This window comes from Emys orbicularis, chromosome 4 (genome assembly GCF_028017835.1).
Source record: "Emys orbicularis isolate rEmyOrb1 chromosome 4, rEmyOrb1.hap1, whole genome shotgun sequence".
Classification (NCBI taxonomy): Eukaryota; Metazoa; Chordata; order Testudines; family Emydidae; genus Emys; species Emys orbicularis.
The window spans coordinates 151,734,696-151,759,113 of record NC_088686.1 but is presented as its reverse complement, the minus strand read 5'-3'; the positions used below and the strand labels follow the sequence as shown (position 1 = coordinate 151,759,113).

General features: G+C 54.3%; 1 protein-coding gene across 1 annotated transcript in view; it reads left to right on the top strand.

Annotated features, from left to right (window-relative positions):
* FNTB (farnesyltransferase, CAAX box, subunit beta) overlaps positions 1–23,141 on the top strand; it is a 33,528-nt gene extending 10,387 nt beyond the window's left edge. Inside the window, exons 2-12 of the mRNA XM_065402535.1 lie at positions 1,294–1,358; positions 4,512–4,584; positions 5,471–5,562; positions 15,591–15,737; positions 16,521–16,604; positions 17,714–17,800; positions 18,053–18,182; positions 18,730–18,862; positions 21,417–21,528; positions 21,766–21,880; positions 22,740–23,141. Coding sequence (XP_065258607.1) covers positions 1,294–1,358; positions 4,512–4,584; positions 5,471–5,562; positions 15,591–15,737; positions 16,521–16,604; positions 17,714–17,800; positions 18,053–18,182; positions 18,730–18,862; positions 21,417–21,528; positions 21,766–21,880; positions 22,740–22,865 — 1,164 coding nt within the window. The 3' untranslated portion in view covers positions 22,866–23,141. The remainder of the gene's footprint in view (positions 1–1,293; positions 1,359–4,511; positions 4,585–5,470; positions 5,563–15,590; positions 15,738–16,520; positions 16,605–17,713; positions 17,801–18,052; positions 18,183–18,729; positions 18,863–21,416; positions 21,529–21,765; positions 21,881–22,739) is intronic.
* The last annotated feature ends 1,277 nt before the right edge of the window (positions 23,142–24,418 follow it).

Here is a 24,418-nt window from a genome sequence, read left to right as displayed (position 1 = left end):
GGGGGGATATGATAGAGGTCTATAAAATCATGAGTGGTATAGAGAAAGTAAATAAGGAAGTGTTATTTACTCCTTCTCATAATACAAGAACAAGGGGCCACCAAATGAAATTAATAGGTATCAGGTTTAAAACAAACACAGGAAAGTATTTTTTCATGCAACGCACTGTCAACCTGTGGAACTCCTTGCCAGAGGGTGTTGTGAAGGCCAATACTATAACGGGGTTCAAAAGGGAGTTAGATAGATTCATGGAGGATAGGTCCATCAATGGCTGTTAGCCAGGATGGGCAGGAATGTTGTCCCTAGCCTCTGTTTGCCAGAATCTGGGATTGGGTGACAGGGCATGGATCACTTGATAACCTGTTCTGTTCATTCCCTTTGGGGCACCTGCCATTGGCCACTGTCAGAGGACAGTATACTGGGCTTGATGGACCTTTGGTCTGATCCAATATGGCCGTTCTTGTGTTCTTCTTATGTTCCATTGTCTGCACACGGGTTTGTACGGATGTAACTATTTCGGTTAGGGGTGTCGTGGTTTTTACCAGTATAGGCATACTGCTCCAACCCCTGATGGGGACAGTTACACTGATATTGTTCATTCCCCTTCCCATATGGGCACAGCTGTACCGGTGTAAGGACCTTGATACTGACAGAACTGCATCCACACTAGGGAGAGGTTATACCGCATTCACTAGCCCGGTATGATCAAAGCTGTACAGCTTGTGGTAGACAAGGCCTAAGCACTCTGCCAGACCTGCCGGAGTGATCGTCCCCAAAGCCCATTTGGCACACCGGGAGAGTGAGGCAGAGTGGGTGAGTGACGTCCCACAGGGGGTCAGAGACAGGGTGAGAACAGAAGAGTTCTCGGCTTGTTGTCCTGGGGTCAGACCACCACGCGGATTTGAAACACACGTCGATATTGATCCCGGCTTTCCTCTCCCTGTTCTGTTAGTGAGAGTGAACTTGCTCAGGCGTGAGAAGCAGCTGGGGTTGCCCATCCAGCCATGCTACAGGCCTCTTCCCTGGCCCGGGGATCAGAAGGCCAGAAGCCGTGTGCGGCTCTGACACAGCGTGGTCTTTTCTCATGTTGTAATCCTGTAACTCTGTCCTGGAGTCTACTCTCTGGGCACATCCTGGTCTTAGCTAAGCTGCACCTGCATGGCTGGATGGGCTGTGGTCACAAATGCTGCTTGCTAGGTGAACTTGGTGAGGTTGCTTTTCAAAACTAAAGATCTCTTTTTCTTCCTCCCGCCCCCTTCCTTTATGCTGCTTCATGACCGTCACTCCCTGCAGACCAGAGTGGAAGACTTGGTGCAAGAGGTCTTCAGCGCTTACAAGACGAACCACCACGCCTCACAGTAAGTTACTGTAGCAGACCCAATAGAAGCCATGGGAATGTTTGACCCGGGATTCTTGGGTGAACTTTGCAGGGTGGTGCGTTTGGAAGTCATGTCCGCTGGCCGGGTTTTAACCTAGGCCAAAGCATGGCCTCGAACGCGCTACTCTCTGTGTTGGTGGCGGTTGTCAGTCGTGTTAAGTGGACTCGACTGAGCTAGCGCGATGGGCGGACACCCTCTTTTTGCCCATCAAGAGAGCGCCCAGGAGTCAGACGTCCCTGTCTCTGCTTTTCCATCTCACATTGGTTTGCTCACGTGTTCTGGCTGGCTGTGTCGGAGATGTGGCTCCTAGGAGCTTCCAGTGCAGCCTGATGCTGCATTTAGTATTCACCCAGAAACTACAGGTCCCATCATACATTGCTCCACTTTGACCCAAGCTGCCTAGCTGCACGTTGGGAGGCAAGAGGATTAGACGCGTTTGCCACCTCCTGGGCTAAGCTGTTAGGGTGACTCCCTGGATCTTCAAACCCAACAACTCTGCTGCTCTGCCCACCCGGTGCGTCTGTCCCATAACCTTCCTGCGCGGAGCCAGCTTCCATTTGCACACACAGCGCTGAGTAACACCCCCACGTGGATGCTGGAAGGGTGGGAACAGTAGGGGATGGGCATAACGCCTGCAGCATCGCACCATCCTGTCTCCTGGATGGACCAGGTGCCTTTTCCAGGTTGGATTCTGTATGCCCTTAATCTCTGCTGATTGGCTCTTTGCCCCATCTTCCTCCTGCCCCCTTCTTCCTCTCAGCGCTTCTCCCTTCTCTTCCTCACTCCCTACTCCTGTTTTCTTCTCCCTCTTCACCGTCCTCATATCCACTGCTCCCAATTTAAAACCAAGATCAAATCAAATCCAGCAGCAAAGTATGGAACTAATGGAGCAGCACCAGTCATCACACATGTGCGATCTAGTCCCTCCCCCATCCAAAACCACCTCTGGCTAAAATCCAGCTCCTGGTGCACCTGATCTCGGGTGACCTTTGCTTCCTCACACGGGAGGCCTGTTACTTATGCCAGTTTGTGCTCCTAGCGTGCACATGTGGGCGCTTGACTGAATGTCTGAAATCAGGTGACCACCGTGTTACGAATGATATTTTCACTCCGGTAGTGCCCACGGGCCAGCTGAGAGCAGGGCCCTGGTGTGCTGGGTGCCGTACAAACGCAGAGCAGTCCCTGCCCCAGAGAATTCACACTCTAAATAAGCCTTCCTCCGCAGCATGGGGCAGGGGTCGCTTGCTGGAGGATTCTCTGTGACTTGAAGTCTTTAAATCACGATTTGGGGACTTCAACATCTGAGTCAAGGGAGAAAATTATTCCAGGAGTGGGTGGGTCAGCTTTTGTGGCCCGCATCATGCGGGAGGTCAGACTAGATGATCATAATGGTCCCTTCTGACCTTAAAGTCTATGAGTCTATGAGACAGAGAGTCCTGTGGCACCTTATAGACTAACAGACCTATTGGAGCATAAGCTTTCGTGGGTGAATACCCACTTCGTCGGACGCAAGGTGGGTATTCACCCACGAAAGCTTATGCTCCAATTCGTCTGTTAGTCTATAAGGTGCCACAGGACTCTTTGTCGCTTTTTACAGATCCAGACTAACACGGCTACCCCCCTGATACTCTAAATAAGAACTGTCCCTGACATCTGAGGGTCCAGTTTAGGATTATGTTCCATACTCGGAGCCAGATTTACAAAGCAGCTTGGAAGCTTAAAGGATAGGTACCTAAGCTAATCCCTAAAAATGCCCAAGCAGGCTAGACGGCTAACTCCCATTGACAGCCAATGGGCTTTAGGCACCTAGACCCTTTGGGGGCCACTCGGCACCGGTCTACATCTTTAGGTACCTCAGTCCCTGTGTCATTCTGGCCCTCGATGGCCCGAAGGGAATGAGCACCTCACGCTTCTGTTTTCTAGCTCTGTGGGAACATGGAAATAGTGTGGTTCAGCTAAAAACCAGTTCCAAGTCCCTGCATGTATTCGATTTAAAACTAATGAGAGCAGAGACAGGTGAGAAGTGGTGGATTAAAACCACAAAGGACCTGACAGAGAGCTGGGGCCAGACTCAACAAGATGTAGAGCAAGAAATTATAGTCTGTGTAGAAGGGGTGAATCAGCTGTTCTCTTCCTGCAGGGAGGTCGAATTTCCCAAATCTGTTGTAGCGGATAGTATCACAGCTGGTATGTCCCGACTCGGACTGCCTCGATTGGCTGCACGCGGTAATGCTGGCTGCACTTTCCAGTGAGATCCCTGCCCCGTCTAGCTGTTGAAAGCTGTTGTGGAGGAATGTAAGAGAGCATCTAGGCAAAAAAATGGGTTTCTAACTGACATTGGAAGCAGTGGTAATGCAAAGAGCCAAGTGAGCATTACGCTTGGCTTCTGGAGGGGGGGTCTAGAGCTGCACAGGCTCTTGGGAGAACACAGGGTTGCTAGTACTCTGATAAATATGGTAGTCCAAACCTTGTGCTTGCTCTCCCAAGCGCTGCTCAGCACATGGCAATTACGCCTTTACAGGATTTTAACAGCAAAGAGCATTTGTACCCACAGTAACAGTATGCAACTGTAAACTGCATAGAAAGGGCTAATCATTCCACGGGCTATTCTTCCTGCCCTTAAAATCCCACCTGTGTGATCTTTTCTGTGCCGTCTCTCTTTGTCCTGACTCACTGGTTGATATGCTGCTGGAGAAATTTGTAAATATCTTCAATTCATGGCAGCTACAATATTTCTCTTCCTCTATCCTAAGGATGCCTGAACAGTGTCCGGCTGAGGGCTGCATTAGCAGCTTGCATGGCACTAGAAAGTTGCACTTTGCATCAAACCTTTCTTACCTTGATCTTGGCTATGGAGGAACTACAGCTCCCAGCATGCATTGCAGCCTAGCAGTCCGAACAAGATGGAGTGCTGCATGCTGAGATTTGTCCTGTTGCATGGTAAAGATGCAGGCACTTGCAGTCGGCTGTCTCTTGGTATGTGTGTAGTGCTTGTTGTGTGGTATCCGAGTGGCCTAGAGGATGCCATGTTAGGGCGTCTCCACTCTGAGCGGTTGGGCTGTAAAAGACGAATACACTAGCAAATGCTGGGTGAAGCTTCCGAGCACTCTTCACCTTCTGTTTGCCTTTCAGATTTGTTCTGCAGCGCGAGAAGCATTTCCACTACTTGAAGAGAGGCCTGAGACAACTGACGGACGCCTACGAGGTAACCACGCAGTGACAAAGTCACAGCTGCCTTCTGCAGCCGCCCCGTCAGCCACCCCAGTCCCAGAGCTGGCAGCAGCAGTCACCAGGGATCCTATCCAGCTTGTTTCTTGGCTTGTAAAACTTCCCACTTGTTCCCCCTGCCTTCCTCGGCCTGTCAGTCTTCCAGTACAGCGCATGCTGCCTGGGACTTGCAGTTACTGTTTTGTCCAGGGGCACTTTTGCAGGCCACGTATTAGCTACTGGAGCTCTGGTGCTCATTCCATTGCATGTCTTGCATTTAAAGGGCCGCCGGTACCACTGATTGGTTATCGCTGGGTTGTTTTATGCTTACCTTTGTTTTCATTTTCCAGTCGGCGTGAAACCCAGTTTTCTAGGTGACTGGTTTAATTTCAGTTAGGCATCCTCCTTTGCTTCTCTACTGATGCTGTGTGGCATTAAATGGCTGAAACATCATGCCCCAGAGGTGGCTGCATTTCAGCAGTGGGTGAAGTGATCTCTGTGCTGTGTATGTGGTCCGTAAAGCGCTCTGGGATCCTTCGGAATGAAAGCCTTTATTATTGTTTTCGGGTTATTTCCTTTTTAGATTCTTTTTGGAGCGTCTCTCTAATTTTCATGGCTTTGCAGGTGTTATGAGTTCCATGCCCTCCTAGTCCTCTGATCTGCCTTGCTTCCAATGACCTGCATTGTGACTTTTCTACTTCTCTTCCTTAGAATAATTTCAGTCGCTCGCTAACTCACCCCAGAGCCGTACAAGTGAATCCGCTTCATTGTGCTTGACCTCAGCGTAGCCCTGTCTCCATCTCCCTGCTGCCGTGGAACAAATGTTGTATTGTCGGCAGCGCCGGTCCGGGATCTGACTGCTTTCTTCTTTTTCCCTTTTGTAGTGTCTGGACGCCAGCCGCCCCTGGCTGTGCTATTGGATCCTGCACAGTTTGGAGCTGCTAGACGAGCCCATCCCAGAGTCTGTGGCTTCGGAGTAAGTCTTGTTCGGTGTGTGCTCAGCGCTCTGTAATGAATGCAAACCCCCTGCTGCAATAGGCAGTCAGTAAGGCAGGATATTTGAACATAAACTCCTGGGGATCTCTTCTTGGTCTCCATGATATTTACAAGTACTGTACCCTGGTCTAGTGGGCAAAACAGGAATCCTACCTTCTCCTCAGCCTGGCTTTTAAACCATTGTGACCGCCCCTAGCAAGACCTTCTGCTTAGCACCAGCCAGGGAATCTCACCCACTGGGTCCTGCACTGAGCCCAGCGACTTGTGGCCTACATGGTATCCGTTAGAAAGACATCGGGTCTTGATTGAGAGGCTCCAGGTGATGGAGAACCCGCCTCTTGCCTAGGTGAGCTGTGTGAGGAGTGGGCGGCCCTTACCCTCGCTCTCTGACCTCAGACAGGTCCATGAGCTACTCCACTGGAAATCAGATGCAGCAACTGGCTCCGACTTAAGAGGAAATGAAACCAAGTCGCTTTGGCACTTCGGGATGAATTCATCCCTGGGGTGATTCCACTGACTGCGCTGGACTCGCACCTGGGAGGAACATGGCCCATTCTGTTTCGTCCCAGTACTACATAAGGTGCCCCCATTACCTCCTGTTACCGTTCGCCAAACGGGGGATCGAATGGTGCTGATTTTGGGGGGGGTAGGAGAGAACCGTAGCACCCATAGGTGTGGATCTGGCCCTGTCAGCTGCAGCCAGCATGGTTTATAAGCCAATCACCCTCTTTAGCTCTCTTGGTATTTCTCTTTTGGGGGGTTACCTCTCACTCCTTCGCGGAGCTGCTAGGCAGAGAGCGCTGACTCCCCCATTCAGCTCCGCGTCAGCCCATGACTTCTAGCCGAGCTAAAGCACGTCTCTTGTGCTCTGCTACTGATTCATTGCGTGACCATGGGCAAGTCCCTTAGGGCCTGATTTTTCAGTAAGCCAAAATGGGAGGCCTCTCTGTACCCATGAGCTTGCCTCGTCCGCGCAGGCCAGGGCTTCACGCACACCAATGGGGCCACATGCCATGGGAGTGCTCCAGTTCCCAACGCGGCTGTGCAGTTGTGTTATCTGCATGCGAGCATGTGGACCTGGGGCCTTCACCTGCTGACAATCAGGCCTGTAACCTCTCTGTGCCTGCAATTTGTGTCTGCCATAGAAATAACTGTCCTGACCCAGGCAGAGGGCTGTTTTGTGGCTTAATTCACGAGCGCTAATTTGGGCAGGATGGTTCCAGGTTTCCGGTGTCCCAGGACTGTCAGAAGGTATGGGAAACCCGTGGCCCTGGCCCCTCCAGAGGAAGAGCGGACAAGTGTGTGGCAGATGGAGAAAAGACACCCCAGTGTTCCTGAAAACTGTGCCAGCCATGGGGACGGCACACAGACCTCCCAAGCAGGTGGAGAAGGTGATGTACAGTGCCCAAGAACCGGAGAAAGAAGGGACCTCCCCAGTCCAATGGTTACGGAAGGGCTATGTCTGATTGCAACCGTGCTGACGGGGCTGAAGCAGGGAGAGGGTGCAGAGCTCCCAGCGTCTCACAGAGCCAGTGCTGAGATGGGTCCCACACCCTATTGGGGGATGGTACGGCTCAGCTCTGGATTCAGCAGCCGCAGAAGGCTCTGCTCTGTTTGATCATTTGGATCACCGGGGGGATACAGAGCTCAAGAACGTGGAATCCCAGGGAAAGAGAGCGAGAAAAAAGACAGACCACGGATGAAGCCGAAGGGAAGGAAAAGGCCAAGCAGAGGGCCAGAGGGAGATGAAAGAGGAAATGGCCATGCTGGCCTGAAAGGAGAAGCACTGTAGATTACTAGAGAGGCAGATGGATATGGGGCAGAATCTACCCTGTGCTCCAGTTAGGGTTTATAGTTGGGTCTCCCTGGGCTTTCCAGTCTCTGTGTGTTTGAGCGGAGAGGGGAGCTGTGCAGCCAGGCACTGAGAGGGTTAACGCTGGGCTCGCTGCACCCAGAAGTGCTGAGTCTGATTCCGTGCCCCGCTCCCTGTTGTAACCATGGAGTGCCCCCTGCACTGTCCCGCAGCAAGCGCTGCGGTGATCGGAGCCCTGCACACCCGTGCGTGTGGACTAACAGCACTCCTTAATCAGGTGTCGCTCACAGAAGCGGGACGGGTTCTGCGTCTCCATCCTCCTCAGCGGGCATTCAGACGGGCTGCCGGGCCGCTCTGCCCCTTGTCGATTGCATCCCTCCCTTGGCCTCTGAGAACGATCTGCGATCGCACGTGTGGCTTCTCGTCAGTAACATCAGCCTGGCCCGTACGGGGTTCAGACCGAGACGTGGGAGGTGATAGGTGCCTGCTTCATGCAGATAAACTACAAATTCCCCTGCTGCTTTGACAGCCAGCTCTGTCTGAGGCACTGGAGTGAGGAGAGCTGTACAGACAGCTAATTCGCTAGCACCCGCTGTTCGAAGCGGGTTACCCCTTCTCAGCCGCGCTGATGCAGTCCTGGCTTTCCTCTTAGGTGTCTCTAGAAACGAAATAAATCTGCTAGCTACAGCCATGGCCTATCTGTTCAATTCCCGCCCCCCTCTCTGCTGGACCCCTCTGTCCCACGGGTAGTGGCTCGCTGTCCTGGCAAGCTTCCAGGTGTGTTGTGCAGGTGCATTGCCCAGGCCCGGCTCTGGCTCGGTATCGCCCGTCCTGCACCTCGGAGTGACGCTGGAGAGCGACCCTGGAGGTGCTTTTGTCTGGGTGCTTGGCCAGCTCCCCCTCCCCCCCCCCCCACCGCATGGATAACGCTACTTCTGCAGCACAAAAGCACTTTGTGCCATTCATCCTGCTCCAACAATAACCCCCATTGTTGCCTTCCTGAGCAGCAGGGGGGCATCTTGTGAGAGTTATCGATGGTGGTGATAAGGACGCCCACCCCCTTCTCTTGTGGGCAGGGAGCTGTGCAAGGGAAGGCGCTGGATGAGGTGCAGCACAGGGGAGGTTGGCCACAGATTCAGTGAGGGGAGGGAACGCTGCCGGTCCTGCAACGCTGCCACGCATCTCAGAGCCAAAGACAGGAGCACGCGGCAGGGAGGGGAGGTGCTCTGGTGCTTCCGGGCTGAACTATTTGGCATTGCGTACAAGCAAGAGCTGCTGATTAAGAGGAGCTGTGTGGAAAGGGAAGGCAGTGTCGTGTAGGGGGTAGAGCACTGGACTGGGTCTCAGGAGACTTGGGTTCTGTGCTCAGATCTGCCACTGGCCTGCTGGGTGACCTTGGGCAAATCACTTCCCTTCCTGTGCCTCAGTTTCCCCACCCTGTAAAATGGGGACAGGGATGCTAAGCTGCTTTGGAAAGCGCTTTCAGATGGACCGATGGAAAGCTCTAGGGGTTATTAGTAATAATTAGCGTTGTTGATTAATTACAGTTAACTCACACGATTAACTTTACACACACCGCTGGCGAATGCATCAAGCGCTCCAATTGAAAAATAAATGAGAGAAAAGTATTTTCCCCTCTGATCTCTCTTGTTGCTTCTAACGTTCCGGGGTCCTTATTACATGGCAGGAAAAAGGCTTCAGTCAGAAGAGTGATCATCCCCTTTAAACTACCAAATGTTTTCTCCTGTCCAAAGCAAAGAAGAAAGGTGCTGAGGTGATAACTGCAATGGGATATTATTATTACTAGGGCTGTCACGCGATTAAAACAGTTAATCGCAGTTTTAATCACACTGTTAAACAGTAGAATACCAACTGACATTTAACAACTATTTTTGGATGTTTTTCTACATTTTAAAATGTATTGATTTAATTTACAACACAGAATACGAAAAGTACAGTACTCATCTTATATTATTATTTTTGATTACAAATAGTTGCACAGTAAAAATGATAAAAAAAAATAGTATTTTTCAATTCACCTCATACAAGTGCTGTAGTGTCATCTCTTTGTCGTGAAAGTGCAACTTACAAACGTAGATTTTTTTTGTTACATAACTGCACTCAGAAACAAAACAGTGCAAAACTTTAGAGCCTAGAGTCCACTCAGTCCTCCTCCTTGTTCAGCCAATCGCTAAGAGAAACAAGTTTGTTTATATTTATGGGAGATAATGCTGCCTGCTTCTTATTTACAATGTCAACTGAAAGTGAGAACAGGCATTGGCATGGCATTTTTGTAGCTGGCATTGCAAGGTAGTTACGTGCCAGATACGCTAAACATTCGTATGCCCCTTCGTGCTTCAGCCACCATTCCAGAGAACATGCTTCCATGCTGATGATGCTTGTTAAAAAAATAATGCTTTAATTACTTAGGCCTTATCTACACTGCCACTTTACAGCACTGAAACTTTCTCACTCGGGGGAGTGCAAAAACACCCCCCTGAGCAAGCAAGTTTCAGCGCTGTAAAGTGGCAGTGTAGACAGTGCACCAGTGCTGGGAGCTACTCCCCTCGTGGGGGTGGTTTTTTTACAGCGCTGGGAGAGCTCTTTACAGCGCTTTCACGCTGGTAGTGAAGACGTAACCTTAGTGACTGAACTCCTTGGGGGAGAATTTTATGTCCCCTGCTCTGTTTTACCCACATTCTGCCATATATTTCATGTTATAGAAATCTCAGATGATGACCCACCATAAATTGTTCATTTTAAGAACACTTTCACTTCAGATTTCACAAAATGCAAAGAATGTGAGATTTCTAAAGATAGCTACAGCACTCGATCCAAGGTTTAAGAATCTGAAGTGCCTTCCAGAATCTGAGAGGGACGAGGAGTGGCGCATGCTTTCAGAAGTCTTAAAAGAGCAACACTATGATGCGGAAACTACAGAATCCAAACCACCAAAAAAGAAAATTAACCTTCTGTTGGTGGCATCTGACTCAGATAATGCAAATTAACATGTGTCAGTCTGCTCTGATTTGGATTGTTATCCAGCAGAACCTGTCATCAGCATGGACGCATGTCCTCTGGAATGGTGGTTGAAGCATGAAGGGACATATGAATATTTAGTGCATCTGGCACATAAATATCTTGCGATGCCAGCTACAACAGTGCCATGCGAACGCCTGTTCTCACTTTCAGGTGACATTGTAAACAAGAAGGGATCAGCATTATCTCCTGTAAATATAAACAAACTTGTTTGTCTTAGTGATTGGCTGAAGTAGCACTCATTGGACTTGTAGGCTTTAAAGTTTTACATTGTTTTATTGTTGAATGCAGAGGTTTTGTACATAATTCTACATTTGTAAGTTGCACTTTCATGATAAAGAGATGGCACTACAGTACTTAGGTGAATTGAAAAATACTATTTTTTTTTACAATGCAAATATTTGTAATAAAAAACCTCCCTCCAGTGACTGAAAATACCCCCTTTCACATTGCTGGGAGGAAGCATGGGTCTCAAACGCAGGTCCTCAGACAGGCCTCAGACTTGCTGGGTCCAGCAGGAAGTGTGGGGCTGCTGGACCCTCGCTCACTAGAGGTGCCACCCATGAAGCTCCTGATTGGAGGAGATATCCAGTCTCTCCGATTGGCTCAAATCTGTTATTGAAGCCAGAAGGAGGTACCGGAAGTTGTCCCAGTAACTAGGTGACTTGCTGCCTGCTACGGCAGACCCTGCCTTCTCGCCTGAGCCCTGCCTTCCTGCCATGTCCCTGATTCTCTGCCCTCCTGCCTTGTTCCAACTCCCTGCTCCTATGCCTCACCCTTGGCTTGACTCCTGGCTCTGGCTCCCCTCTGACGCCTGGCTCCGGTTCCTGGCTCTGACCACTAGGTCTGACTGCCTACATCCCGGTCCACGGCAATTGCTTGGCCTGTTAACTGGGCTGCTCAACTAGTGTAAAAAGCATCTCTCCTGCATTTCAAATGTAGCTAGCTCAAATTCCAGGTTGTGCTTTTTATTCAGGGTGCCTCAGCCCTGAGTTCCTCTCTGCATGCCCGGGTTTGTTGTGTTCTCGGTACGTCATTACTCCGTCACCTCAAGAGGCTTCAGGCTTTACAGAAAGAAGTGAAACTGGTGGCTAATCCCAGGCATTTCCCATGTATGTAAAAGCGCTGTTGCTGTGGGGTCTGGAAGAGCAGGGCCCGGTGGGTTAGAATGGATGCTTTGTTCAAAGTCATTTCAAGGTAGCCACTGTTGCATTCCAGGGATCAGCAGAATCTCTCTCCACGTTGTCTCTTCCAGTGCGTCCCATAGCAAACGCTGCTCAGTTGGTTGGCCAGAGGGATGATTTTTCTAGACTCCTCCTGGGATCTGAGAATCCAGCCCCCTCTGAGGCCCCTTGTGCTGGCAGTTCGGGGGCTACGGTCAGTCCTAGCTGAGTGCTGTCTTGATGCGTCAGGCACATTAGATAGCGGCTCGCTTTGTGGGCTGTTCCAGCTGTGCAGGTGAAGAGCGGTCAAAAGGGATCAGTGTCAGCGGCTAAGACCGTAAGGTTTATCTGCACCATAGAATCATAGAATATCAGGGTTGGAAGGGACCTCAGGAGCTCATCTAGTCCAACCCCCTGCTCAAAGCAGGACCAATTCCCAACTAAATCATTCCAGCCAGGGCATTGTCAAGCCTGACCTTAAAAACCTCTAAGGAAGGAGATTCCACCACCTCCCTAGGTAACGCATTCCAGTGCTTCACCACCCACCTAGTGAAATAGTGTTTCCTAATATCCAAGCTAAACTTCCCCCACTGCAACTTGAGACCATTACTCCTTGTTCTGTCATCTGCTACCACTGAGAACAGTGTAGATCCATCCTCTTTGGAACCCCCTTTCAGGTAGTTGAAAGCAGCTATCAAATCCCCCCTCATTCTTCTCTTCTGCAGACTAAATAATCCCTGTTCCCTCATAAGTCATGTTCTCCAGCCCCCTAATCATTCATCTGATGAAGTGGGTATTCACCCATGAAAGCTTATGCTCCAATATGTCTGTTAGTCTATAAGGTGCCACAGGACTCTTTGTCGCTAATCATTTTTGTTGCCCTCCGCTGGACTCTCCTATTTTTCCACATCCTTCTTGTAGTGTGGGGCCCAAAACTGGACACAGTACTCCAGATGAGGCCTCACCAATGTCGAATAAAGGGGAACGATCACGTTCCTCGATCTGCTGGCAATGCCCCTACTTATACAGCCCAAAATGCCATTAGTCTTCTTGGCAACAAGAGCACACTGATGACTCATATCCAGCTTCTCGTCCACTGTGACCCCTAGGTCCTTTTCTGCAGAACTGCTACCTAGCCATTCGGTCCCTAGTCTGTAGCAGTGCATGGGATTCTTCCGTCCTAAGTGCAGGACTCTGCACTTGTCCTTGTTGAACATTATCAGATTTCTTTTGGCCCAATCCTCTAATTTGTCTAGAGAGTTTAATTTGAGCTAATGAGAGCTAATTTGTGTAGAGAATTCGTCTAGACGTGCGGAGAGTTCAGGCTCCAGGAGATCGATTACACTAGGCCTGAAGTGTACTGCAGGCTGTAATCTGTGTGGGGCAGACCTCTGCCCATGCGGTTAACTCCGGTGATCGGTAGCTGGATTCGCCTGGGCCGGGTGTGAGCTGCGCTGCCCTGGGGTGGCGCTAGCATTTCCCAGGGCATATATGCTGCAGCAAGCTGAACCGCTCTGGATCTTTCCCAGTGAATTGTGGGAAAGCTTCTCTCTCCTGGACACGTGGGGGGAATTGTGGGCAGGCGCTGGAGGACTAGCAGCATTTAAGAGATTTAGCCTGTGTCCTCTCTGCATAGTTGTCTGATTACCAGCCTGAGCGAATGCAGCACCCAGACTTTAGCCCACAACCCCAGCTGGGCCAGCTAGCCCGGGCTGAAAGCACCACCACCCTGGGGTGAGAGGGGCGGGGGTTGGGTAAGAGTTTGGGCTGGCTGCAGTGAACAGACCCAGAGTGAGTGTATCTGGGTCGTCAGAGAGGTGGTTTTACGTAGCCCATCGCAGCCGCACTTCGATAGCGAGGCTGGGGCCTCGGCGATGCTCTTACCAGGTGGACATGGACAGATGGCCACTAAACCGTCTCTCTGCATGTGGCTTCCTGTCGAGCAGCGTAGCCTTAAGCAAGTTGGGATGATCGTGTTCTGAGAGGTGCCCATTCTGACCACTTGGTGGCGCTCCATCCCCAGCATTGGCAGGAGGGAGGGGCTGAAGCAAGTGCCTGGGGAGACCGGGAAGGTGTGAAAGCCTGAGTGGCTGTCAAGATGCCGGCGGTTGTGCGACAGCAGCAAAAGCGGGGGACGGATGCTGCAGCTCTTCAGGAGAGGCCCTGCAGACGCCGTTTCTTCGTCTGTATTTTTCTGTCTGTGTGCGGCACAGAGAGCAGACAGACGTCCCCAGGTGCTGGGCCCCAGCAAACTCCATCAAAACCCAGGGGAGCTGCTGAGGCTCAACACCTGCCTCAAGGGCGTTATCAGGTGATCATTAGCCATCGCCCGTGCTCCTGATTGTGGGGAAATCAAGTCACTCCCGTGCTCTGTGCCTCAATTTCCCTCTCCATGAAATGGGGGAGAAGAATATCGACCTGCTTTGCAAAGCACGTTGAGATCTGTGGATAAAGAGCTGGTGGACATCGTGCAGACCCCGTTTCTTGGGAGGCAGGACAAGGGAGGTAAATAGATCAGCAGGCTGAAAAAAGAATGTGCTAATGACGATAGTAAATGGGTCAGTGAGTTAAGAGAGACCGTGTCTGTGCGACCTACGATGATGGGGGGGAAATCCCAGGACAAGCTAGCGATGGACGAGAGAAGCGGGGAACGTAAGATGAGACAAGGAGGAAGCTGTGGGCGGTCAGCGCAAGAGCCCAAGCCAGTCCTGCAACGTGTGATGCAATGTATAGGCGATGCAATGAGAGGTGCAAATGTATGTGAAGGAAGAGGTTTGCTGTGTGGTGTGCACTGGGCCCACCCCCACGCTTGAGTCTGAGCAACTCAGCGTAGCTTTGCTGTGTGGCAGATAAAGGCACCTGAGTGGCCCAGAATCTAAACCTGAACCTCAGTGTCTGAACCTTTATTTTTCTCTGCTAACCTGCTGCGTTCCAGTGACTAACAAACTCCGTTCCGAAAAGGCTGCCATGTGTCACTGCAAACACCGGCTGGGGGGTGAGAGCAGCCAGGTCTCTCCAGGGGTCTGGCTCAGTGGGACACGCCGGGCAGAGCTCGCGGGGGGGAGCAGGAGGGCTGGAGCCCGGAGGGTCCATCTCGGAGGCGGTGAGGCCGCGTGGCTGGCCCTGGCGGAGGAGCGGGACCCTTGGGGGACTGGCGCGCTGAAGAGCTCCTCCGAGGGACTGTTTAAAAGCTGGGGGCTAGCACCGATCCTGGAGATCTGCTACAGCAGGTGCGGCCTGCGGAGAGTGTAGGCTCCAGGGGATCGATTGCACTAGGCCTGAACTGCGCTGCAGGCTGTAATCTGCATGGGGCAGACCTCTGCCCTCGGGATGCCACGTGCTGCGTTGGCTCACAGGCCACACGGGAGGCCCCTCCATCGGCAGTGCCCTGCTCCCCCAGCGCCTGACGATGGGCACTGCTTCCATTTTCTTTGTAAATTACCTGCCCAGCCGCCCTTTCCCTTCAGAGATTCCCAGGCCGGCAGGGAACCCTGTGACCATTTCCTCTGACCTCCTGTTTAACCTAGGCCGGAGACCTGCCCCAGAACAATTCCTAGAGCAGAGCTTGTAGAAAACCATCCAATCTTGATGTAAACATCCACCACAGCCCTTGGTAAGTTGTTCCAGGGGTTCATGACCCTCAGTTGTTCCGGACCCTGCTAGGTTCTCGGAAACCTTTGGGATTTTGCTGTCGATCTGGGCCCCACTTTCTTACGTTCGTAGTGCTCCACGTTAGGCTTCAACTCACAACCTCAGCACACCAAGTACTGCTGCGGTAGTGCTGTGTGCCAGCCGACTGCGCCGCCAGAGCAAAACCCCTGGTCGGACTGGGACTGGCGATCTGTGAATCCCCCCCGCTAGCCGCTGCACCGTGGAGCCAGCTAGTTCTTGCACCCAGCAGACAGGCCGGGGCTCTGTGCTGGAGATTTGAAGCGCAGGTTTGGATGAACTGTGCCCAGGTATTTTTTTAACCAACCCCGTCTCTCCCTCCAGCGTCTGCCAGTTCCTAGGCCGGTGCCAGAGCCCCAGTGGTGGGTTCGGAGGAGGGCCGGGCCAGCACCCCCATCTCGCTCCCACGTATGCCGCTGTCAGCGCTCTCTGCATCATCGGTACCGAAGAGGCCTTCAACGTCATCGACAGGTGAAAACGGCGCCGGTGTGGGACTCCCGGCCTGCTATGGGAGGTGGGAGGGAGGTGACCCAGATCGCAGCCCTTTTCCCCAGTGGGCTGGAGCCCCGCCTGCTCTGATGGGTTGGTACAGCTCTCGCAGGTGTCAGCCAGTGTGCGGCCCGTGTGTGTACACGGGAGAAACGCCGGCTGAGGACTTTGCCACAAGGGCTTCTTCGAGGTCTCTGCTACACAAGGTGCTCACGTGCTGGGCTCCCATGGGAGTTATTGGGGTTCTCAGGTGTCGAGCACCTCACAGCATTTGGGCCCTGGGTGTCCAGGAGGTGAGGAGTGGCCTTGTGTAAAGCCATCCACCCCCAAACACCCAGGCCAGGCCCAGATCTCTGCCCGGGCAAAAGTGCTCTTCCTGGAACCCTTGCTGAAGGCAGGCCCCTCCCGCTGCCCCTATTGGTTGGTTCCCCTGTGTGGGTGGGGATGTGGCAGTTTGATTGGCTGGGTGATGTGACTGACTTTAAAAGATAAATTGTGAACCACTGTTGTGATTGTGAAAGTGAGACGCTAACAGGGCTGGCTGGAGCTGACCCTACAATGGCAACGTCCACTGTCTCCTTACCTAGGGGTCTTAAACCCTCATGCGTCAGGGCATGAGCCGACCACTAACTGTCAGGGGTCAGGCAGGAACTGGCCAGGCTGTCCTAGCATTGCCTGTTCGATTCAGCTGCTAGTGGGCCCCTGGCCGGCCAGCTCCTGCATCGGGCGGCGTGAGCCCCTAACGATGCCGTTGCTGCTTTTCAGGGAGAAGCTCTTGGAGTATCTATACTCGCTGAAACAGCCCGACGGCTCCTTCATCATGCACGTGGGAGGTGAAGTGGACGTCAGGTGGGTGGGAGCCTTCATAGCACCGGTCAGAAATTCCAAGGCCAGGAGGGACATGGACCGACCTCCTGCATCACCCGCCCCACAGATTCCCCCTCCAGCCCGATAGCTTGTGGCTAAGTTGTCCCGTCCTGGTTTAAAGACTCCGGGTGATGGAGGCATGGAATAGCCGGTGTTGCCTGCCTGGCAGTGTCCCAAGTTGAAATCCTTGTCTGCCAGGCACCCCTGCAGCTACGGACGGTATGGGGACGTAGGGAAAGGCAGTGTGTGGCTATATCAGTCTTAGGGCTTGTCTGTGGGGGGGCAACTTCCTGCCGGAACTGTGCCAGGGTAGTTCTAATGTTGCACCTCCCATGGAAGCGAAGCCAGAAAAAGGTCCTCCTCTCCTGGGGTCGGCCACACTGGGAGTTATCCGGGTGTAACCAGAGCAGTAGAAATAGATGGTCCATTTCCCCATGTAGACAAGCCCTTCATTGCACCAAAAGCAAACCACAGCCGACGAGATGATCTAGGGTTTTTGTCTGGGAGGTGTCCAGTGTGGGACGTCTTCTGAATTTTGCTGTAGGCCTTCAGCGTTGCTTACCTGGAGCAGCGCCTGAGGCCCTGGCTGAGGAGCTGTCTCCTGGCTTGCTCTCACTCAACAGATCAGGGGTCTGTTCGGGAGGCAACGTTGCCTAGTGGACAGAGCACTGGACTGGGACTCAGGGGAACTGGATTCTATTCCCAGCCCTGCCACTGGCCTGCTGGGCCACTTTGGGCAAGTCACTTCCTGGCCCCATGCCTCAGTTTCCCCATCTGCAGAATGGGGATAGTGATACTGACCTGCCTTGTAAAGTGCTTTGAGATCTACAGCTGGAAAGAGCTAGGTAAAAGCGAGGGGTTATTCTGATGACCTTGCAAGGCGCTGCTGGAGTGGGGCACTGAGTGAATCTCTCCTAGGGATAAAGGGACTTGCACCGTAGCGAATCTCGTATTTATGCCGCTAGAAGCCAAACGCAGTGGAGCAGGGATCGCTGGACGCTCGTGGAGTTGGCAGTGCAATAGCTGCCAGCCCTGGGGCTGTCCATGGCAAATGGTGGGGGCCGACTCTCCGATCCGTCTTTCCATCACAGGAGCGCATACTGCGCCGCCTCAGTGGCTTCGCTGACCAACATCATCACGCCCACGCTCTTCGCAGGGACTGCCGAGTGGATCGCAAGGTGAGCAGAGCCCAGAGGGCTGCCGCTCTGTGCAGCGCTGCAGCCTGTACCCCGGGGAGAAACGAGGCTCCCCTCTGTTGGGGCAGGCCTGTGCGAGATCCCATGGGCTCAGCAGGCTGCCCACGGGGATGTGCGCTGCATCGCAGGAGGGTGGTGCGGCAGTGCCAGGGGTGAGCTGGGGGAAGAGAAGCATTAGGCGTTGGCATCAGTGGCTGTTTCCATGTTCTCCCTGCCTGCCCCTCTCTGAATTAGGTGCCAGAACTGGGAGGGTGGCATTGGCGGAGTCCCGGGCATGGAGGCCCACGGAGGATACACTTTCTGTGGCCTGGCAGCGCTGGTCATTCTGAAGCAGGAGGACTCACTGAATCTGAAATGTTTGTTAGTAAGTGGACTCTGCTGGGGGGGCGCTCACCTTGCCCTTGGGGAGGCTGGAACCACACAGCCGAGGAGGGCCCCGTTTGCTGACACCACCCCACGGCGCCCCCTGCTTCATGCCAGCCAGTGTGGCTGGGGGGCACCGCGCTCATGGCTGGGCTAGAGACCCCATGCTGACGCTGCAGAGCGGCATTGGGGTGGCCAATACCAGTCTGGTGGGCAGCGTTCCCGCTCTTTGCACAGATTCCAACACCCGGGCACCAGCGCGGTGTGCCGGACGACTGGCACGCCGACCTGTTGGGCCAACGCGCTGCCAGGGGCCAGCCCTTCGGAGGTTGCTTTGCTCAGGCTGAGGGCTCCTCTCCACAGTGCCGAAAGAAAGTGGTTTCCTGGGCCCATGGAGGCTAGGGGGGAGCTGGCAAGAAGAGGGAGGAGGTGAAATCCAGGGTCAGAGGGTGGGAAACGGAGCCAGGTGCCGGTGCCACGAAGCTGGTCGTCCCGTGGCGGCTGTGACTGTCCGAGCCCTGATGCGTATCCCCGTCTGTCCCTTCCAGCACTGGGTCACGAGCCGGCAGATGCGCTTTGAGGGCGGTTTCCAGGGCCGCTGTAACAAGCTGGTGGATGGCTGCTACTCGTTCTGGCAGGCGGGCTTGCTGCCCCTCCTCCACCGAGCACTGCATGCCAAAGGTGAGTCCGGGGCCTGTGTCATGATTACAGCAGTGAAGCCAGGCCCAGTGACCGTGCCAGCTAGGCTACTGTGTCGTCTGCATCAGTGGCCAGGTTGCCTCCGTAGCAGAGGGATCCTATATTAGGCTGCCTGGAAATTTTGTCAATTGGGTGTTTGACTAAACTGGAATCTTTCAGTTTGGACATGGGACTTGTCCGTGTGGCCTCATGCTTTTGTTCTCCTTTATCAGCTGGGCTTCCTGATCGGACTACATCTCCCATGATGCACTGCCTCCCTCTCCAAGGGGGAGACCATGGTGCATCCTGGGAGATGGAGTCCAGCCTATAGAGGAGAATGAGGCACCCAAACTACAGCTCCTGTGAGGCGCTGTAGCTGCATTTCTGAATCAGAATTGTTCAGGTTTGGGATGAACAAAGCATCCCAAACAGGTGATTAAGAGAAAGCAGAAAGCCTACAAGGAATGGAAGATGGGATGGATCAGCAAGGAAAGCTACCTCTGGGAGGTCACAGTGTAGGGATAAAGTGCGAACTGCCAAAAGCCAAGCAGAGCTGGACCTTGCCAGGGAAATTAAAACTGATAGGAAAAGGTTCTCTACCCATATAAAGAAAACAAGGAAAGAAGATGTGGGACCGCTAAGCACTGAGGATGGGCTGGAGATTAAAGATAATCTAGGCATGGCCTCATACTTAAATGAATCCTTTGTCACAGATTTTAATAAGGGTAACGAAGAGCTATGGGGTAGTGGCAGGGTTGCTAGTGGAAATGAGGATATGGAAGTAAAAATTACCACATCCAAAGTGGAAGTCAAACTCAGACAGTTTAACGGACTAAATCAGGGGGCCTGGATAATTGCCATCCAAGAACGTTAAAGGAACTGGCTAGTGAAATTGCAAGCTCAATAGCAAGGATTTTTAATGGATCTGTAAACTCGGGGTCGTATCCTGTGATTGGAGAATTGTTAATATAGTACCTGGATTTAAGAAAAGGGGAAGAAGAAGGAAAAAAGGTGATCTGGGAAACTACAGGCCTGTTAGTTTTACCTCAGTGGTGTGCAAGGGCTTAAAAACAAATTTTGAAAGAGAAAGTAGCTAAGGCCATAGAGGTGAACGGTAATTGGGATAAAATACGACATGGTTTTACAAAGGGTAGATCATGCCAGACCAACGGGAGGGATAGCTCAGTGGTTTGAGCATTGGCCTGCTAAACCTAGGGTTGTGAGTTCAGTCCTTGAGGGGGCCATTTAGGGATCGGGGGGGACAGGACTGTCAGGGACAATATTTGGTCCTGCTAGGGAAGGCAGGGGACTGGACTCGATGACCTTCAAGGTCCCTTCCAGCTCTATGAGATAGGTATAACGTAATCTTTCTTTGAGAAGAGAACTGGTTTTTAGACAAAGGAAATGCAGTGGGTCTAATCTACCTGGTTTCAGTCAGGCATTTGATACAGTCCTGCATGGACAATTATTGGTTAAACTGGAGAAGCTGGGGATTAATATGAGAACTGAAAGGAAGTAACCTTAGGAACTGGTTAAAGGGGAGACTACAACGGATCACATTGAAAGGTGAACTGTCAGGCTGGAGGGAGGTATCGGTCTCGGGACCAATCTCATTTAACATTTTCATTAATGACCTTGGCACAAAACGTGGGCGTGCGCTAATGAAATGTGCGGCTGCCTGGCAATACGGAGGAAGTGCTGCTTGTTCCTGGCGTCAGCCTGGGCTATGTTCTCCCAGGCTGGGATTCCAAGGATGGCAGAGCGCTTTCTTCAGTGGCTTGCCGGTCGGGGCTGGGGAGTGGGGCTCCTGGGCCGCAGCCTCGCCTCCGCCACTGACTTCCTGGGTGACACTGGGCAAGATCTTTAACATCTCTGTGCCCTTCCCCCCCGCCCCGTCTGCAGGATCACTGGGGTGTTGTCAGACAGGGGAAGCAGGGTCAGCAAGGCCAGCAAGCGTGGCAGCGAGAGGCGGGTTCTGTGTTACGCCGCGTGGGGCGTTTCCTCGCCTGGCAGAGGCAGGAGGGACGCTGAGTGCTGACGCGGAGAGAAGTGTGAGATCACGCCGAGTGGGCGTGTAGGGGGAGGGGGTTCAGAAGCTCCTATGGGAGTGAGGTGCCCAGCTCCCCGTGACTCTCAGTGCCTCACTGCCTGCCAGCGGGGAGGAGAGGGGGGTTGGAGCAGCCATTATTCTTAAAGCCCCCCCCCCCACCATTCCCCTTGGCTGTGGTGCCTCCCATGATCCCCCACGGCCAGGCAATCTCCTGGCTCCCTGTGCTTGGAGGGCCTCCCCCAGGCACCGGGAGCTCTGTTAGCTGTGACCTCAGAGTGGGGGGGACACCCGGGGGCAGGGCCAGCTCCGTGAGGTCCCTGTCAGCCCGCAAAGTAAACGCGTTTCCCCGCGTGGGAGAGGCCAGTGACGGTCTCTCTGACCAGCCCCATCCCTGGCACGGGTACAACGGGATGGAGCCAGTCTCGCTCTCCTTGGCCGGCGCTAGAAACGGGGGACTTTGTCTCAGCTTTCCCTAACCGTCCCCCGCGGCCTGTGCTCCCTCCCCAGGCGACCCTGCCCTCAGCATGACGCACTGGATGTTCGACCAGCAGGCGCTGCAAGAATACATCCTCCTGTGCTGCCAGTGCCCTGCCGGGGGGCTGCTGGACAAGCCGGGCAAGTGAGTACCTGCGAGGAGGTCACAGCACCCGCTGAACGCGCTGGCTGCCTGGAGCTTCGTGGCCGGTGCATTCCCGAGAGCCAGTGTGGCCCAGGACAGTGCTGAAAGGGTTAAGAGACGGCTGCAGCATCGAGCGGCTCATTGGGGCTCTCAGGGGTGGTGCTGGGGGGCTCCATAGGGGGGCTGCTTTGTGCCATGGGGGGGCGTCTGACCAAACGTGTCCCTGCTTGACTGCAGGTCACGGGATTTTTATCACACCTGCTACTGCCTGAGCGGGCTGTCGATAGCCCAGCACTTCGGCAGCGGAGACCTGCTCCACGAGGTGGTGCTGGGAGTTCCTGAGAATCGCCTGGTAAGGGGGTCCACGGCCAGGCATCAGCAGGAGGCTGGCGCTGCCCAGGGGCCGATGGAGCCCTCCCCACATCAGCTGCGCGCCCTCCTCCCTGGGTCGCATGGGGCGGGATTAGAGCTGGGTCCACGTGAATACCGGCCTGGCCTGTCACTCAGCCAGCCTCCCGAATGGCCCTCATGCGGCAAGTGCGATCCCCCTGAAGCGTTGTGTCTGGGGCCAGCCTGGCGTTCCCCAGCATCACACCACAGCGCGCCCCGGGTGCAGCCACCACATGAGGCACGCCCTGCGCTCCTGACCCACACGGGGAGACGGTGGGGTGGGGAGGGGCGGATTCCAGCCTTGCATTCGGGTCTGTAGGAGGCGGGGGCGTGCACCTCGGCACCAGGCGTCTGTGCGCACGAGGACTGGACGCCTGACTCCTTAGCAGGGGCCTGGTGATAGAGGCTGGGTCAGCAGGAGGAGCCCTCTTCCTTTCCCAGGCACCCCTAGCCCTGTGGGAGAGCACAGCCCTGAGTCTGGGTCGCAGCCGGGCTGCCCCAGGCTGATTCCCATGGCCTCTGTGGGCCGCAGGGGCAGCCTTCCTCCTCCTCCTCTTAAAGGGCCGCAGCTGGTACAAAATTGATGCATAGATTCCAAGAAGGGCCCATTGTGATAGTCTCGTCTGAGCTCCAGGATAACGCAGGCCAGAGACCTGCCCCAGAATAATGCCTAGTGCATGGAATGCAAAACAGCGTCCCCGGTGCCTCTGCCCCACGCTTCCTCCCACACCCGCCTGCCCTTTGTGCCTGGGCCACGTGAGCCGCTCGCCTGGGCAGGCCCCCCCTCGCCACTGTTAACTCGGGTGTGTTTCTCCTCGCAGCAACCGACGCATCCCGTGTACAACATCTCCCCCGACCGAGTGGTGCGGGCGGTCATGCACTTCCTGCGGCAGCCCGTCCCCGGCATGCCGGCGGCAGAGGAGGCGACAGCGGCTGCCGGAGACTAGACGCGGCTGCTCCCTTCGCGGAGGCTGTACAGACGGGCTCTCCCTGCAGTCGGAGCGCAGCGCGGACCCATCCTTGGGGTTTGAGAGCAGGGCGGACAGAGCGCTCCCCCCTCAGGCCGGTGCGAGCTCAGGGCGCTAGCCAGACCAAAAATAGCCACGCCGGCCCCCTGCCATAGGCACACACGGGCCCCGGGCCCCACTAACCTTCCTGCCAGGAGCAAAGCTGTTCTGAAATAACGGGCTGTGAACGTTTTAGCATCAATAAACCAGAACTGATTCCCTGGTGGTTTCCTTGCCACCACCCTAAATCGGCCCGAGCTGCTGCCATCGAGCCTGGCCAGTGCAGGCCCTGCCCCACGGCACTACCTGGGAGCGGGCGTGGGGCCTGTTCAAAATTAACACCGTGGGAAGAGAGGGAGGCTGGTGCCACAGGGCCTGCTGCCCGATACTGGCTGAACCTTGGCTTGGCATCGGGATGGGGGGCTGATCAGAGGCAGTCACTCCAGCAGGGGCAGCGGTCCCTGCTGCTGGGGGGCCTTGCGTGGAACAGGAAACCCAGCGGGAGGCTAGCTACGGGGACAGGACTGAAATGGGCAGCAGCCCCATTCCCGCTGCCCCCTGCCCAGGGTCTTGCAGGGGGTGATTCTGCCAATGTGGTTATTAACCCTTTTCTGGCTGCCTCCTCGTCTCCAGTGCAGGGTGCACCAAGCCAACCCGTGGCTCTGCGGTGAGAGGGGCCAAATCCTGGCACTGCTGCAGGCTAGGGGTGGACCAATGGGCGCGGGAGTCAGCCTGGCCTCTGCTCATGGGCCCCTGTGCTTTAGTCTGCTCAGGCCCAGTATGAGCCAGGTCCTGTGGCCGGAGCTGCATGTTCTCCATGTCCGACTGACCTTTGTGCTGCCCCGGCCTGTCCTGGGGGCCTGCAGTGTGGGCTGTGAGAGGGCAGCTGGGTCTGCCCTTTCCAGCCCCCTGTTGCCAGCCCCAGTCTCTGTTCTTACCTTGCCTAGCACATCAGTAATCTGGGGCTAGGGCCTCTGTACTGGGCTGTGTGAGTAAAACACCAGGGGCCCATCCCTGAGAAGGGCTAGGGGGAAGCTCCATTTGGCCAGTGCTGGGGGAGAAGGTGCCAACTCCTCCCAGAACCTGGCACCAGTGGGAGCAGGGCAGGAGCCTGTGGCCCCAACCTACTCAAAGAGCAGCTCAGAGCCACATGGCATCTTGGGTGTTAGGGGAAAGCCACCCTGAGATTGATGGGAGGGGCCAGCCAGACCCTCTCGTGCCCTGAGGCCAGAGCTGCCAGGCACGAGCCCAGTGGTCAGAGCCCACTCCGGCAGGGGGACCTGGATTTGCACCCTGGCTCCAATGCACAGAGCAGAGATTTGAAAATGGGGCTCTCCCAGCCCAAGGAAGGGTTGTAACCACTGAGCAGGTTGGGTGTCCCAGGGGCATGCCCCCAGGATTGGGCCCTGCAGGCCAGCATGATGGGGCATCCCTGGGGCTCAGGGGTGAGCCGCTTGGCACCCAGCTGTGGACAGAAAGATAGGTGCTGAGGG